The sequence below is a fragment of the Tupaia chinensis genome, unplaced genomic scaffold, assembly GCF_000334495.1.
Source record: "Tupaia chinensis unplaced genomic scaffold, TupChi_1.0 Scaffold148192_1, whole genome shotgun sequence".
NCBI lineage: Eukaryota > Metazoa > Chordata > Mammalia > Scandentia > Tupaiidae > Tupaia > Tupaia belangeri.
Genome location: NW_006208042.1, coordinates 210,941 through 226,119, shown reverse-complemented (window position 1 = coordinate 226,119; position 15,179 = coordinate 210,941). Strand labels below are relative to the sequence as shown.

Here is a 15,179-nt window from a genome sequence, read left to right as displayed (position 1 = left end):
TTGTTGTGCTTTGTCTTAGAATTATAGAACCATAGAGTCACAGAGTCATGGAATCTCAGGACTGGTCAAGATCCCAAGAAGGTTAGTAAGCAAAATGCCTGGACTGAGGATTGAAGGACCAGAACAATAGTCCTGGTATGGTGGGGAACGCAGTATGACCTTAAGCAAGTCACATTTCTTTCTCTTGGTTTCAGCTTCCTCATGTGTATGTACACTGACCACACTGGACTAGATGATCTAAAAAGATATTTCAGGTTCCAAACAAATGGGAACTCGTCATCTTCAGACAAGTAAAGGACAAAACCTCTCAGGCAACAGAACTGATTCAACACTTCCTTTTTTCTTTTCTTTTTTCTGTTTTTTGAAAGGTTTTTGCTATAAGGTGCATGCGCTTACCAGAAAGACAGAGAGAGACAGAGAGACAGAAAGCAAGAAATCACTCCCCAGGGGGGATGGCCATGCCACAATCCCTTCTCCTCCACTCTCCTCTTGGGATCTTGGGCATGCACGCACACACGCCCAGTGTGAGTTTAAGCCACCAGGTCTGGGACTCGAACCGTGGTTGACTATATGGGAGTCCAGCGACATAGCCATTATGCTAACTGCTGGTCCCGATTCAACACTTTCTGACATACACATAGCATTTATTCAGCCTGCAACTTTATTTTTTAACTGTTTCACAAACTACCCCAAAATGTAGTGGCTTCAAACAACCACCATTTGATTTTATTCACAACTCTGTGGGTCATATAGGTTGTTCTTCTGTTCTGGTCCAGTTCAACTCTTCTGTACCAGGTTCTCAGGCATCTGTGGTCAATTAGCAGAGTATCCAGAGTTCCGTGAGTTAGGATGAGCTCAGTTATGTGTCTGGTAGCTGGCAGACTCATTCTCCTTCAATTCACAAGTTCTTTTAAAACTTAGCTCATGTGTGCTAATGTCCCACTGGTCTAAGCAAATTGCATAGACCCCTCCCCCCCACCAAGAGTCAATAGGTGAGAAGATAGACCATTATCTTCATGGAAAGATCTGTGTTGTACTATTGTAAGAATATGGATGATGAGAGGAGAAAAATAACCTCAAGACACTTGCCAATAGACCATTTTAAAACACTACCCCTCTTTATAATTTATTTTCTCTGAATTTACCCTCCTTTTATTCAGCTTTACATGAACATAGAATATTAATGGTGATCATCCTTCATGAAAGTTATCTGACATTTGGTTAGGGTCCTCCGAGTTAAGCAAATTTTCTTCTAGTATTTTATAATATTTCATTTCACCCTGATTATTTTTTAGCTTTGCTCTGGACTTTCTTTTTCCAGTTTCTTTTTCTCTCTAACCATGATGACTAGAACAATATTCTAATTGCTACCTGAGAAATAGTAGAAAGATCATTTAAATGTTTTATTATGCTTGAATTTATGCAAGCCAATTTTGTAGTATAATGCAAGACTTAATCTTTGGAGCTTAAAGACCTAGACTTAATTCCAAGCCCTTTTCTTTACTACTTATGAGGTTTAGGCTAAGTTATTTATCAGTTTACCTATTTGATTAACTTTTCATATTAATTAAAAAATTACATTCATTTGTGGGGAAAATAATTATCTTGTAGAATTATTGTGTGTTAATTCTAGATAACTTGGTAGTAGATGCTAAATAAATTGTATTAATAATAACAAGTAATGTTTCTTTTTTTTATTGCCACTTTAATCATGGTAGCCAGATTGTCTTGTTTTATGTTTGAAAAATTCATTTTAGTTTTTTTTTTTTCAACTAAATATATCTTTATGAATTTAGCTATAGGAACTGTGGGATGCTACAATGAATCCATCCAGAAGTTATTGTACCCATTTCTCCATTTCAGGCTGGCTGTGGAATCCCATGGCCTCCTGTGACTAAGTTCCCTAGCCTGGTACATACATGAGTGACATGTATGCACTACTTTGCTTTATTCCCATATCCTTGACTTTCTTATTATTTTCAAATCTTCTAAAATCTATTCTCTTTATGGGAATTACTCTTACTACAACTGAAATTCAATTTTCTTTGATTTTAAGTGTTTCATCTTTCTCTCTTACAAAAGCCTTCCCACCTTTTTCCCCCCATAAGGTGCGTGTGTTCATCAGAGAGTAAAAGTGTCACAATCCCTTCTCCTTCATTCTCTTTTCAGGATTTTGGGCATGCACACACATGTGTCTAGTGTGATTTTCAAGCTGCCAGGTCTGGGACTTGAACCACAGAGCTGACCAAGTGGGAGGCGACACCTTAACATACCACTTGCCATTCCTCAAGTGCCCCCTTTTTAAAAAAGATTCTTTTCCATACTCTAGAGAGTACAGCAATAGCAATCTATTGGTGTGACCAGATTTTGTTTGCTTAGAAGCTCCCTAATCTCCTAGTTTTCTCTTTAAATTATAAATAATAATAATTTTAAATCTTATCCCATTAGTGAAGCTAAAACTCAGTATCCTTCTCATTGTTTCCAGATATTTCTTGGAAGGAGAAAGCAGATGTGAGAGAAAGGAAACAGCTGGGGCTTCTATTTAACCTACTGGCCTCTGGCTCTGATTTCATGCATCCATTGAATTCTTAGTTCTCTCTGTATGTCTGGACTTCTATGGATCGGGGCTCTTTTCCTCACTACATTGTCCTGCTGGTTATTAGCCTGATTCTTCATTGCCTTAAAGTAGTACCAACACAATATTGCATGTAGAGCAAACTTCAAAAACAATAGCAAAACTCACAGCACCTACAAAAGCAGTTTCTAGGGATTTCCCATTGCCTGTATCTTTTGGCACAAACTCTCTAATTCCTGTTCTAGTTTTGGCAGAAATATTAGATATTCCTTTTGTGACTACCAAGGGATTTTATTCCTTTTTTTTTTTGGAGAGGTTTTTCACTATAGGGCGCGTGCACTCACCAGACAGACAGAGAGAGACGTAGATTTAAGTGTTTCATCTTTCTCTCTTACAAAAGCCTTCCCACCTTTTTCCCCCCATAAGGTGCGTGTGTTCATCAGAGAGTAAAAGTGTCACAATCCCTTCTCCTTCATTCTCTTTTCAGGATTTTGGGCATGCACACACATGTGTCTAGTGTGATTTTCAAGCTGCCAGGTCTGGGACTTGAACCACAGAGCTGACCAAGTGGGAGGCGACACCTTAACATACCACTTGCCATTCCTCAAGTGCCCCCTTTTTAAAAAAGATTCTTTTCCATACTCTAGAGAGTACAGCAATAGCAATCTATTGGTGTGACCAGATTTTGTTTGCTTAGAAGCTCCCTAATCTCCTAGTTTTCTCTTTAAATTATAAATAATAATAATTTTAAATCTTATCCCATTAGTGAAGCTAAAACTCAGTATCCTTCTCATTGTTTCCAGATATTTCTTGGAAGGAGAAAGCAGATGTGAGAGAAAGGAAACAGCTGGGGCTTCTATTTAACCTACTGGCCTCTGGCTCTGATTTCATGCATCCATTGAATTCTTAGTTCTCTCTGTATGTCTGGACTTCTATGGATCGGGGCTCTTTTCCTCACTACATTGTCCTGCTGGTTATTAGCCTGATTCTTCATTGCCTTAAAGTAGTACCAACACAATATTGCATGTAGAGCAAACTTCAAAAACAATAGCAAAACTCACAGCACCTACAAAAGCAGTTTCTAGGGATTTCCCATTGCCTGTATCTTTTGGCACAAACTCTCTAATTCCTGTTCTAGTTTTGGCAGAAATATTAGATATTCCTTTTGTGACTACCAAGGGATTTTATTCCTTTTTTTTTTTGGAGAGGTTTTTCACTATAGGGCGCGTGCACTCACCAGACAGACAGAGAGAGACGTAGAGACAGAAAGCGAGAAATCACCCCCCAGGGGGTATGGTCACGCCACAATCCCTTCTCCTCCTTCTCCTCTCGGGATCTTGGGCATGCACGCACATGCACCCGGCATGAGTTTTAAGCCACTGGGTCCAGGACGCGAACCGCGGTCGACTACGTGGGAGTCCAGCGACATAGCCATTACGCTAACTGCTGGTTCCCCCAAGGGATTTTATTTCCAAAGGAAAAATCATACTTTGTTTTATGTGGTCAGATGGGCTTTTTGTGTCTTCACTCCCTTTCTCACCCTTCACAAAAAAGGATGTGTAGTAGTCTATTCAGGCTACCATAACAAAGTACCATAGACTGAATAGCTCAAATAATAGAAATTTGTTTCTTACAGTTCTGGATTCTGGAAATCCAAGATTATGGTACTTTGATTTCTTGAGATGGCTCTCTTTCTGACTTGGAGTTATCTACTATCTTACTATGTCTTCACACACACACACACACACACACACACACACACACACACACATTGTGAGAAAGAAATAGAGAGAGAGCACAAGTTCTTTGGTGTCCCTTATGATAAGGATACTAATCTCATTTTGAAAGCTCAGCTCAAATCCTCATGTGACTCCAGTACTTTCAAAGGCCCTTCTCCTGGGTCCAGCAGATTGTGTAGCAGTTACATTGCTGGATTCCTACATGGCCAGTGGTTCAAGTACCAGACCCAGTGACTAGAACATCACACCAGGTGCACGTGTGTGTGTCCAAAATCCCAAGAGGAGAATGAAGGAGAAAGGACTGTGGCATGGCCATCTTCCCTAGGGGATGAGTTTTCACTTTCTGTCTCTTTTTCTGACAAACCCACAAGCTCTAAGGCAAAAATCTCTCTCTCTCTTTTATTTTAAGATTTATTTTATTTTATTTTGTTATTATTTATCTTTTAATTTAACCAGAAAACAAGTCACCAGATCTGGACTCGAACCATGGTTGGCCATATGGTAGTACAACACCCTAACCACCACCCCACCTACTGATTCTAGCAAAAACCTCTTTAAAAAAAAAAAGCTCACCTCCAAATATCACATTGGGAATTAAGGCTTCTACACATGAATTTTGAGGAAGGAATACAGTTCAGTTCATTGCAAGAGGATAATTTGTGTAATTCAGAATTAAAATAATTCTCTTTTGAATAAAATAGATCAAATTTATGTCATAAAAAACAATAAGTACTGTAAGAATTTAATTTTAGAAGTTTTATTATGAAGAAAATTAAATAATTGCTTTTTGCCAGATATTCTTTTAAACACTAGACATGCATTATTTATTCAATCTCCATAGTAATCCTATGCTGAACACTATTCCTATTCATCTTTTACAGGTGAGGAAATGGAAGTACAGGGATTTTAACCAACACATCCCTACTAATAATGTTGCAATGTCAAAGTTACAATCCAATTGGTTCAGATTTAGATTTCATGGATTCACTGTGCTACTTCAGAACATTGCCTTGAGGACCAAAAGCTTTCTTCAGTGATTTATATAATCTTAAGTCTCTCACCAGAAACTCCACACACGGATTCTAGGGGAAGGTTAGAGTGGTAGAAGACTATCACAAGAACAAGAGAAAAAGAGAGGTGTGTGTATGTACATGTTAGTGGGGGAGCAGAGAGATGGACATTTACCTTGTGAATTGATGGAGAATCTAAGGGATGAAAAGGACACCTGTGTCCCACTGAGGACTCTTCATAAGTGAGTGATTCACCAACAGTAAGGTCAGCCTTTAGCACTGTAATAAACCTATGCTCCTTTCTAGGTATTATAGGCACAAATGAGGGGTTACATAGAGATCATTCTTTTTCAGAAAGGATTTCTACCCCATATTTCAACCTTTGTAATAGCATTAGCCAATCTCTTATCACTAATTTCTCCCTCTTTGTCTGTCTCTCCTTCTCTCAAGCATATGCATCCCCTGACAATTAAAAACATTTTTTTTTAAATAAAAAGAAATTTAACCCCCAACATGGCAGTATGGAGGAGTGAAACCTTTGGGAGGTATTTGGATCATAATGACACTAACCTTATGAATAGATTAAAGTCTTTTAGGAGTGATCTGGAAAGAATGGATTAGTTCCTATGAGAGTGCTTGTTGTTAAAAACCAAGCCCAACTTTTATGCATGTCTTGTTGCCAATACATGCTCGTCTTTCTGCTTCATTGCCATGTTGTAACTTAATATATGGCTCACACCAGAAGCCAATTAGATGTTAGGATGATACTCGTGGACTTGCTAGTCTCCAGCAATGTGAGCTAAATACACCTCTTTTCTTTATAAAGCACCCAGTTTCAAGGGCTCTGTTATATAATGCAAACAAATTAAAGCAGCAGATAAAAGTAATCTCAGGAGGTCTTAAAAGCAGGAGAGTAAGTCAGATTTGATGGTTGAGAAGGACCGAAGACATCACTATTTAGTTGTATATGGAAAGGGTCACATGAGAAGAAATGCAGATGGCTTCCAGGAGCAGAAATGAGCTCCAAGCTGAAAGTCAGCAAGGAAATGGGGACCTTAGTTCTACAGATGAAAATTTTAATAACTGAATTCTTTTAATAATGAATCATCTTTATAAGGACTGCAGCTATGGCTAGTACTTTGATTTTAGCCAAATGATATCCTGAACAAATCTAATCAGGCTCTCCTGGACTTCAATAGACACTGAGAGATAATAGATGTATTATTTTCAGCAGCTACATTTGTGTTATTACACAGTGATAAATAACCCACACAAAGGGATAAAGGTAGATTTTTTTTATCATTTTGAGCAAGACTTGAAGTCTTATGTTTTAATTATAGCATAAGTCAACTTCTGCACAGTTGACTTGATATCATAAATGTTCCTTTCTCTCTTAGGTTAGGTTACAGTCTAGTTAAATATTCAGAAATGTATTTAATCTATGCAGTGGCCTATGGATCAGCCTTCATTTTCTAGGCATCAGCATTGTCTGAGTCATGGATTCTCTACATCTGGCCAGTGGATGAGGGGAAATATATTGTGAGAATAATGTAGGTGATTTCAGGGGCTGGATGTAAGCTAGTAGCATCTGAAAATCAACAACGTTCCTAATTTTACCAGAAACAAGCCTAATAGATTCTAGGAAAAACACATTTATAAGTCAATTTTTAATTTAAATAAAAAATAAATCATAATTGTTCTGGCTCCCCATAGCCCTTTGTGTCTTGTCTTATAAACAGGTATATATTTACATTCTCTTACGGGCTCCTGAATACACTTTATTTTGTCAACTATAGACCCAAATTCATTGGAAGGATAATTGTAGGTATCTCAAAATGGAATTTAAGAGGGGGTGTAGAAAGCCTTTGAAAAACAGAGGGAAAAGAGGGATTTCTATTGATTGGAAAGGTGACTTGGGTTCTAAGGCACTGGGATTTTCTGACTTTTTTTCCTGGCATCTTCCTCAATGGGATAGAAAGACCTGAAAGGGAATAGTTTTTTGCATGCTTCCTTTTTTATATTTTTATATCTAGATCACAGACACTAGATTCTTGCAGTTTTGGGAAAATCCCCATATTCCAAGGGTAGTATGGAAGCAACAAGTTCATGGAACATATAGGATCAGTTTGAGCTGAGACAAATAATGTCTCAGAGGTAACTGTTGTAGTCATTGATGGAAAGAATTACCTACGCAATGATTTGGCACTATATAAGACTCCAGGACTCTGGAACATATGCACATACATGTGTATGTGTGTGTATGTGGTAGATACAGGACTCATTAAACATGAGTGACTATCTGGGTTGGATTCTCAAATAATTTGATTAAAATTATGAATATTGGGACCAGCGGTTAGCGTAATGGCTATGTCGCTGGACTCCCCCGTAGGCGACCGCGGCTCAAGTCCCGGACCCGGTGGCTTAAACTCACGCTGGACGCGTGTGCGTGCATGACCAAGATCCCAAGAGGAGAATGGAGGAGAAGGGATTGCAGCGTGGCCATCCCCCCGGGGTGGGGGGGGGTGATTTCTCGCTTTCTGTCTCTCTGTCTCTCTCTGTCTGTCTGGCGAGTGCACATGCCCTAAAAAAAAAAAAAAAAAAAAAAAAAAAAACTCTCCAAAAAAAAAAAATTATGAATATTTATTTCCCAAACGCCTGAGTCTATAGACTAAAAGTTAAACCAATTATACAAGTACCATAAATACGTGCTATTTTAGCTGAAGCATAAAGTGGAAATTATCAGTATTGTATAGATTAAGTTGAATATAAGGTGGTGTTCATTCAGGAACCAGAGGCTAACTCAGATAGGGACCCTACCAAGATCAGAAATCTTGGAAGCCTAGGAAGCTAATCCTTACTACAAAGGCAAAGGAAACACAGGGTATATAGCCAGTCACTACAACTCTAGACCTCATTAATCTACTACACATGACTTCTCCATTCATCCAAGCTCCCATTTATTCTTTTTTTTTTTTTTTTGGAGAGGTTTTTGCTATAGGGCGTGTGCGCTCACCAGAGAGACAGAGAGACAGAAAGTGAGAAATCACCCCCCCGGGGGGATGGCCACGCCACAATCCCTTCTCCTCTATTCTCTTCTCGGGATCTTGGGCACGCACGCACACGTGCCCAGCATGAGTTTTAAGCAACCGGGTCCGGGACGTGAACCACAGTCGGCTACATGGGAGTCCAGCAACATAACCATTACACCAACTGCTGGTCCCCCATTTATCCTTTTTGAATGCTATAAGCAAGTCTTTGTGCTAAATTCTGTAGAAGACACAAATATGGTGCAGTCTGGATTATTCACAAGAAGGTGAGAGAACAAGAGTGCATGTAATTTTGCAAAAGAAGTGAGTTGGGGAGAAATACCTGGAAATATGTATCTTAGGTTTTTTTAAAAAAAAGGTTTCTTTGCCATATGGTGTGTGCACTCACTGGAGTGAGACAGAGAAAGACAAAGAGAAAGTGAGAAATCATCCCCCGGGGGTTGGCCATTGGGCATGTATGCATACACACCTGTTGGGAGGTAGTGATTTTCAAGTTTCCAGGTCCAGGACTTGAACTGCAGTCAGCCATGTGGGAGTCAGCACCTTAACCATCCCACCTGCTATTTCTCTTCACCATTTTAGAATTTTTAAAACAGGTAAAGCAAACACAGGAGTCAATAGGGGTGACAGAAATTACGTAAAGAAGGGATGGTTAATGTCTCCAAATGTACCAGAGAGATAGAAAAAAATGAGAAAAGGTGATTAGGCTTGGAAGATGAAAAATAACTGTGGGTTTTTGATAATATAATTTTTTGACTGCAGGCAATGATAGAATTATATACAATAAGGGTTGAGAAATTAGAAACAGTGAGTTCAGATTTATGACCTCTAGAACTTCAGCTGATACATGACAGTGTGTTGTGATTCCTATTATGATGGCAGCATTTATGCCCTGCTCTGACTCACTTTTCTGTTTCTAGGAGTGTTTTATTCTCCCATCCACCCAACCCCCGCAACATCTATACTCATTTTCACATTCTACTTCATTAATAATTGAACAAACTTAGTGTATATATCCTCAACATAAATTTGGGGAGGGAGAGTAAGTGGAAGGATCAGAAAGAGCAAAACAGGAGAATGTGGGAGTGATTTTTATTTCTTGCCAACTCTTGATTCTTGAGCCCTTAGAAAGCCTGCATATATTTATTCCCAGATGACTTTTGGACTCCTGTAATGCATAACAGAGGGGCAAAAATGATCCCATAGAAAAGTAAGTCCATTAAATATTAAGTTGTAAAATGAATTGGTGATCAGACATTAAACACTAATTTTGATGATATAGGTAGCAATCACAGTTGAGAACATAGGTTGGAGGAGATCGTATTGTATTTACTTAATTTGGTTCCATTCTTGGGGGCAGTGTGGTATTTCGGTAGATTTTTCATGCTAGTTGGAGTCTTCAGATTGCTGTTGTTCTTTTGGACAATATGAAGTAGAAGTTAAATTCAGATCTTCTTCATATAAATTTGAGCAAACTGAAGTGTTTTGTTGCACATCTTGCTCTGAATCCCTACTGGGCAAATAGGTTAAACATGGGTTTGTTACCATACTTTGGGAAGAAGATTGAAAATTTGGGTTTATACCTTCTGATTGCCATTCCATTGGTTTTTGGTCTGTACATTTAATGTCCCTTGGTTTTATGTCTTTTGTTTGCATTACATCTTCCTGTTTAACTGTTGGTTGAAAGTCTTGATTTTTCCAGGCTTGAGGGTCACAGATTGGAGAATGGTGCATTTCAAACTGCCATTCTTGTTCCCTCCAATTTTTATTTCTCCAGTCTTGATCTCTCCAATCTTGAGATTGCTTGCCAAAAGATTGCCAGTTTTGGCACATCAAATCTGAAGATGGCTTTACTGGGGACTGCCTTTCTTGTTGTTGCTGGATTTGGGATTTCCAGTCTTGGCATAACTGCTTTGGAGGTTCCTCCACTTGAGTTTTCTCTCTTTCAATTTGCCAATTTTGGCATTGTTCCTTTGAGGATTTTTCCTCTTCCACTGATTGACCTTGGATTTGTTTATTTAGGGATTGCTCTTCACCATCCTGCTGATCTTTATCTTGTTCATCTTTAGATTGTTCCCTTGAGGATTTCTCCTCTTTGACCTGTTTATCTTCAAGTTGCTGATCTGGGAATTGCTCAGGGGTTTGAATATATTGGGCTTGTTTATCTATGGAGTGCCTCTTTGGATATAGCCAGTTTTTGATTTGCTGGTCCAGGGATCTCCGTTTCGGAGATTGTTTGCCTTTACTTTGCAAGTCTAAGGAATGTCTTCTTGTAGATTTTCCATCTTTGCTTTTCTTGTCCAAGGAAAGCCGTCTGGAGGATTTTCTTCCATGAAGTTCCTCTTCAGATTTCCATTCTTGAGTCAGTTCCATGACTTCTGATCGAATGTCTTGATATTCTACATGTATAATTTGCTGGTCTTGAGCATAGGACGGCATAGCTTGGTAAGACATGTCTTGAAATGGTGTGTCTTGGGATGGCATACCTTGAGAGAGCATGTGTAGGGATTGTATATTTTGGGATGGCATGTCCTGAGATAGTCCATCCTGGGATAATTTGTCTCTAGAGGGCAAGTCTTCAGGTGTCATGTCATGAGATAACATGGCTTGTTCTGACAGGTCTTGTACTGGTAGAGCTTGAGATGGAAGCTCTTCAGGTGGCAAAGCTTGAAGTTTTAGTGTGTGGACTGGGAAAGCTTGGTTCCTAAGCAATTGGGTTTGTGTTTTGTTAGGTTGTACCAAAGCATATAGTAGGTCTTCATCTTTCAGTTGTTCAGTTTTAGAGTCTTGCTGAATGGGTGCAATATTTTCCCAAGGTCTTATCTCTAATGTGGAAGACAAAAGTTTAATTTCAGTCTCTTCTTCTGAAAATTCAAAAGGTGGAGGGATTCTTTTCTGTTGTTCATTTGGTACAGATGCAGAAAGTGTGTGATCATTATCCCTACATTTATTACATAGCTGTGATCTGGGTTGGGAGTCTAAAGGACTTCTTGAGATTCTTAATTTGAAGAAAGCATAGCCTCCAAAGAAAACAGTCTGTGTGTTTATTCTGTTATCACTGGAACACTCTTCTTGAAGTTCAAATTGTAGCAAAGAATGTTCTTGTGGGGCAGGTTGTTCATTATTTTGAGTAATATCTGAAGGCAAGAAAAACACAACCTGTAAAACAAATAGGGGGACATTAATATAACAGAATCAAATTTGATGTTTTTTTTTGTTCCTAAATTATTTTTTATCTCTTACTTAAGACAATAAATAGAAAATAACATCTACATGAAGAGTTAGAAAACAAATATCAGTCATTTTGCCATCAAATCATTGGTATTATTTTTGACAAATCATCACTCTTTGTTATCTCAAATACTAAACAAAGGAATTTAATTAAGATTTCCTCAAATATTCTTCCCATGCTTACTATTATACAGCTTCTAAGGCATTTACAATTTTCAAGTCAATATTTATATATTCATTTTAAAGATATGATTTATTGATCACTTAAATGAAATAAATACTGGAAATCAAAGATAATTAAATTTGGGTGTTGCTCTTAAGATATTCACAATTTTAGGTAGATTAACATATGAATGAATAACAATAGTACAATTCAGGAGCTGTTATTATAGAAATAGGTACTAAGTGCTTTATGAGAACATACAAGATGACCCAATCCTGAGACAGGTAGGAATTGCTCCACAGCAGAGGTGATGGATCAATGTCTTGATGAATGAGTGGAAATTTCTCAGGCATAAAAGGTAAGATTAAATAAAACAGAAGCAAAATCCAGGTAGAGGAAATGAAGGAAACAGTGGATACAAAACACAGCTTGGTGTGATGGCAGATGGTAAGCAGTTAGATAAAATGCTAGGCTAGGAAATTTGGATTTTACAGACAAGAGAGATTTATTGGGAGTTACTTTTTTTTTTTTTTTTTTGAGATAGGGCACATTTTTGCTATAGGGTGTGTGTGCTCGCCAGACAGAGACAGAGAGACAGAAAGCAAGAAATCACCCCCTAAGGGGGATGACCACACCACAATCCCTTCTCCTCCATTCTCCTCTTGGAATCTTGGGCACACACGCACATGTGCCCAGTGTGAGTTTTAAGCCACTGGGTCTGGGACTCTGACCAGGGTTGACTACATGGGAGTCCAGCGACATAGTCATTACGCTAACTGCTGGTCCCGGGAGTTTTTAAAATGGTTAAGTGCCAGCATCTTATACAACCTTTAGTTAATGCTTCCCATTCTTTCCATGATTATTTTTAGACAGTTGTCATTACTGTTGGTTTTTAGCAATTTGTGCCTTTCTGAAGTCATTTGCAGAGTCAGAATACACTACCTCTTCCATTTGTTGAAGAGATTGGAACCAATTCGTTATTTTGAAACATAACTGGATACATGAATTACACTTAGTTGGATAAGGACAGGCCTAAACTGAGAATCTACACACACTCTTACATTATCATTGTGGGGGTTCTCTACCCTCCTAATCTGTTTTCCATACCTATATCTTATCCTCATTGGAGGACTCTTTATGTGAGGATAAATGGCATTTTGGGAGAGACCTTGGTATTTTACTCATCACCAAATTTTTGTTTCATTTTAGTTATAATTTATTCATTATTTAAAAGAAAGGCATGATTTATAGTTGCTGTGCTTATTCAAGGTTTTAAGTGCTCTGATTTTAAATTTCCTTATCCTTAATGATAACGAAATGAGATTATCAGTTGGTAGGTAAAGTTACAAAGTCAACTAAAGTAATTGTTATAAAATCCCTAAGAGGTTATCATTCTTGTTTTACAACTAAGGAAACAGGTTCAGAAATGTTAGGTAATTATAGAGATGAACACATGTGAAGCTAGGATTAATGCATTAATTACAGTTGAATTCTAGATTTTATCCTTTCCTCTCTAATCTGTGTCTCCTTTTCATAACAACTTCAGTTATTCCTCAGTTGCAGGAGGTTATGACTGAAGGCCATATGAAATAATAATTTTTTTTTTAAGGTTTTTGCCATTGGGTACATACATGCACCAGAGAGAGAGAGAGAGAGAGAGAGAGAGAGAGAGAGAGACATAGCTTCAGAGACACGGTGCCTGGATGGTGTTCTTCAAGCCCACGAGTTTTGTGTGCTGGGGGATTTTTTTTTTTTTTTTTTTTTTTTTTTTTTTTTTTTTTTTTTTTTTTTTGCAGAGGAACACACATGCATATGTGTCCAGCATCATTTTCAAGTGGGTGGATTGTCTAGTGTGAATAATTTGTGTTACTATTTCTTCTAAAGAACTTGCAACAGAGTTTTTTTTTTACTTTTCTCTAGTTGTAATATGATGCACAGATAATGTAATAAAGATGTAAACATAAAATGAAAAATTACAAAGGCCAACACCCATTCATAATTTTTAAAAATCCCACAAAATAGGGTAAGTTTATTCTTTGAAAAACCTACAGACAGTGTCATATTTAAGGATAAAATATTGAATCTCTTTACCCTAAGATTAAGAGTAAGGGTAAGTTGGGCATGCTCAGTTCTTCTCTTAAACATTGTACTAGAGACTATACACAGTGTAATAAGGTTTAAAAAAAGGATAAAAACTTTGAAAGTAAAAATGTTTTCACTCACAGGTCTACCTAGAAAATTTTAGGAAACCTATTAAAAATGATAATAAATAAGTTTAGTGGGACAAGCAGATGGCATACTGGTTACATCACTGGAATCCCATGTGGTCGACAACGGTTCAACTCCCAGACCTGTCTACTTGATGTGTGTGTGTGCATGCTGTGTGTGTGTGCATGCATGCCCAAAATCCCAAGAGAAGACTGGAGGAGAAAGGATTGCAGTGTTGCCACTCCCACTCCTTGGGGGTGATTTCTTGCTTTCTGTCTCTCTAACAAACACAAGTTCCCTATAGCAAAAAAAATCACTCTTAAAAAAATTCTTAGTAATGTCATAGTATGATAGCATATAAAAATTTGTTATTTTTGTATATTGTAGTAATGGACATTTGGAAAAGAAAATTTTAAGATTCCCCATGAACAATGTCAAGAAAAAAAACCTAAAATACTTGGAGATAAATTTAACACCTATGTACAAGAATTATACATTTTTCTACAAAATATTGCTGAGGAAAATGAACGATATAAGAAAATACAGACTTATTCCATAGACTTAAATCAGAAGAATAAATATTACCAACAAGGAAATTATTCCTAAATTATTTATAGGTGTAATGCAATTCTAACCAAAATTCCAGCAACATTTTTGTAGGAATTGATAAACTGATTTTTAAATTTATATAAAAATTCCTAAGGCCTATAATAATCAAAACAATTTTTTAAAAGAAGAAGAAAATTGAAACTTCAATAATTACTCTTGAGTAGCCCCAGGGTAGAAGGCAAAAGAGGAATCCTCTTCACCTAGATAGCAATTGTGCTAAAAAGAACTGAAGTATTTTGCAGCTCTGGAGTATATTTAAGCACGTGTTGCTTCTAGGGAAGAGCTAAGCTGGTGAATTGAGTCTAATATCAATCAATTTCAACGGTTAGCATGATAGTGACTACCCATCTTCCAAACCAAGCCCTGTAAGAGGCAGCAGCTGGTGGATGGCAGCCCATGTTTTTGCTGTGGCTTTCCAGAATGAGCAATAAGGACTTTGTCCTCCAATATTAAGTTTCTATATTCTGATCACCTATTGCTACTTCTGATCACTAAGGTGCAAGCACATAGATTATATGCTGGTGTTTCAACTCTTACTGGTTGAAATAGTTTCTAGAGGAAGTGATCCCAATTGATATATATATATATATATATATA

General features: G+C 37.6%; 1 protein-coding gene across 1 annotated transcript in view; it reads right to left on the bottom strand.

Moving 5' to 3' along the window:
* Window positions 1–9,455: 9,455 nt before the first annotated feature.
* MS4A14 (membrane spanning 4-domains A14) overlaps window positions 9,456–15,179 on the bottom strand; it is a 19,882-nt gene continuing 14,158 nt past the window's right edge. Inside the window, 1 exon segment of the mRNA XM_006170204.2 lies at window positions 9,456–11,530. Coding sequence (XP_006170266.1) covers window positions 9,758–11,530 — 1,773 coding nt within the window. The 3' untranslated portion in view covers window positions 9,456–9,757.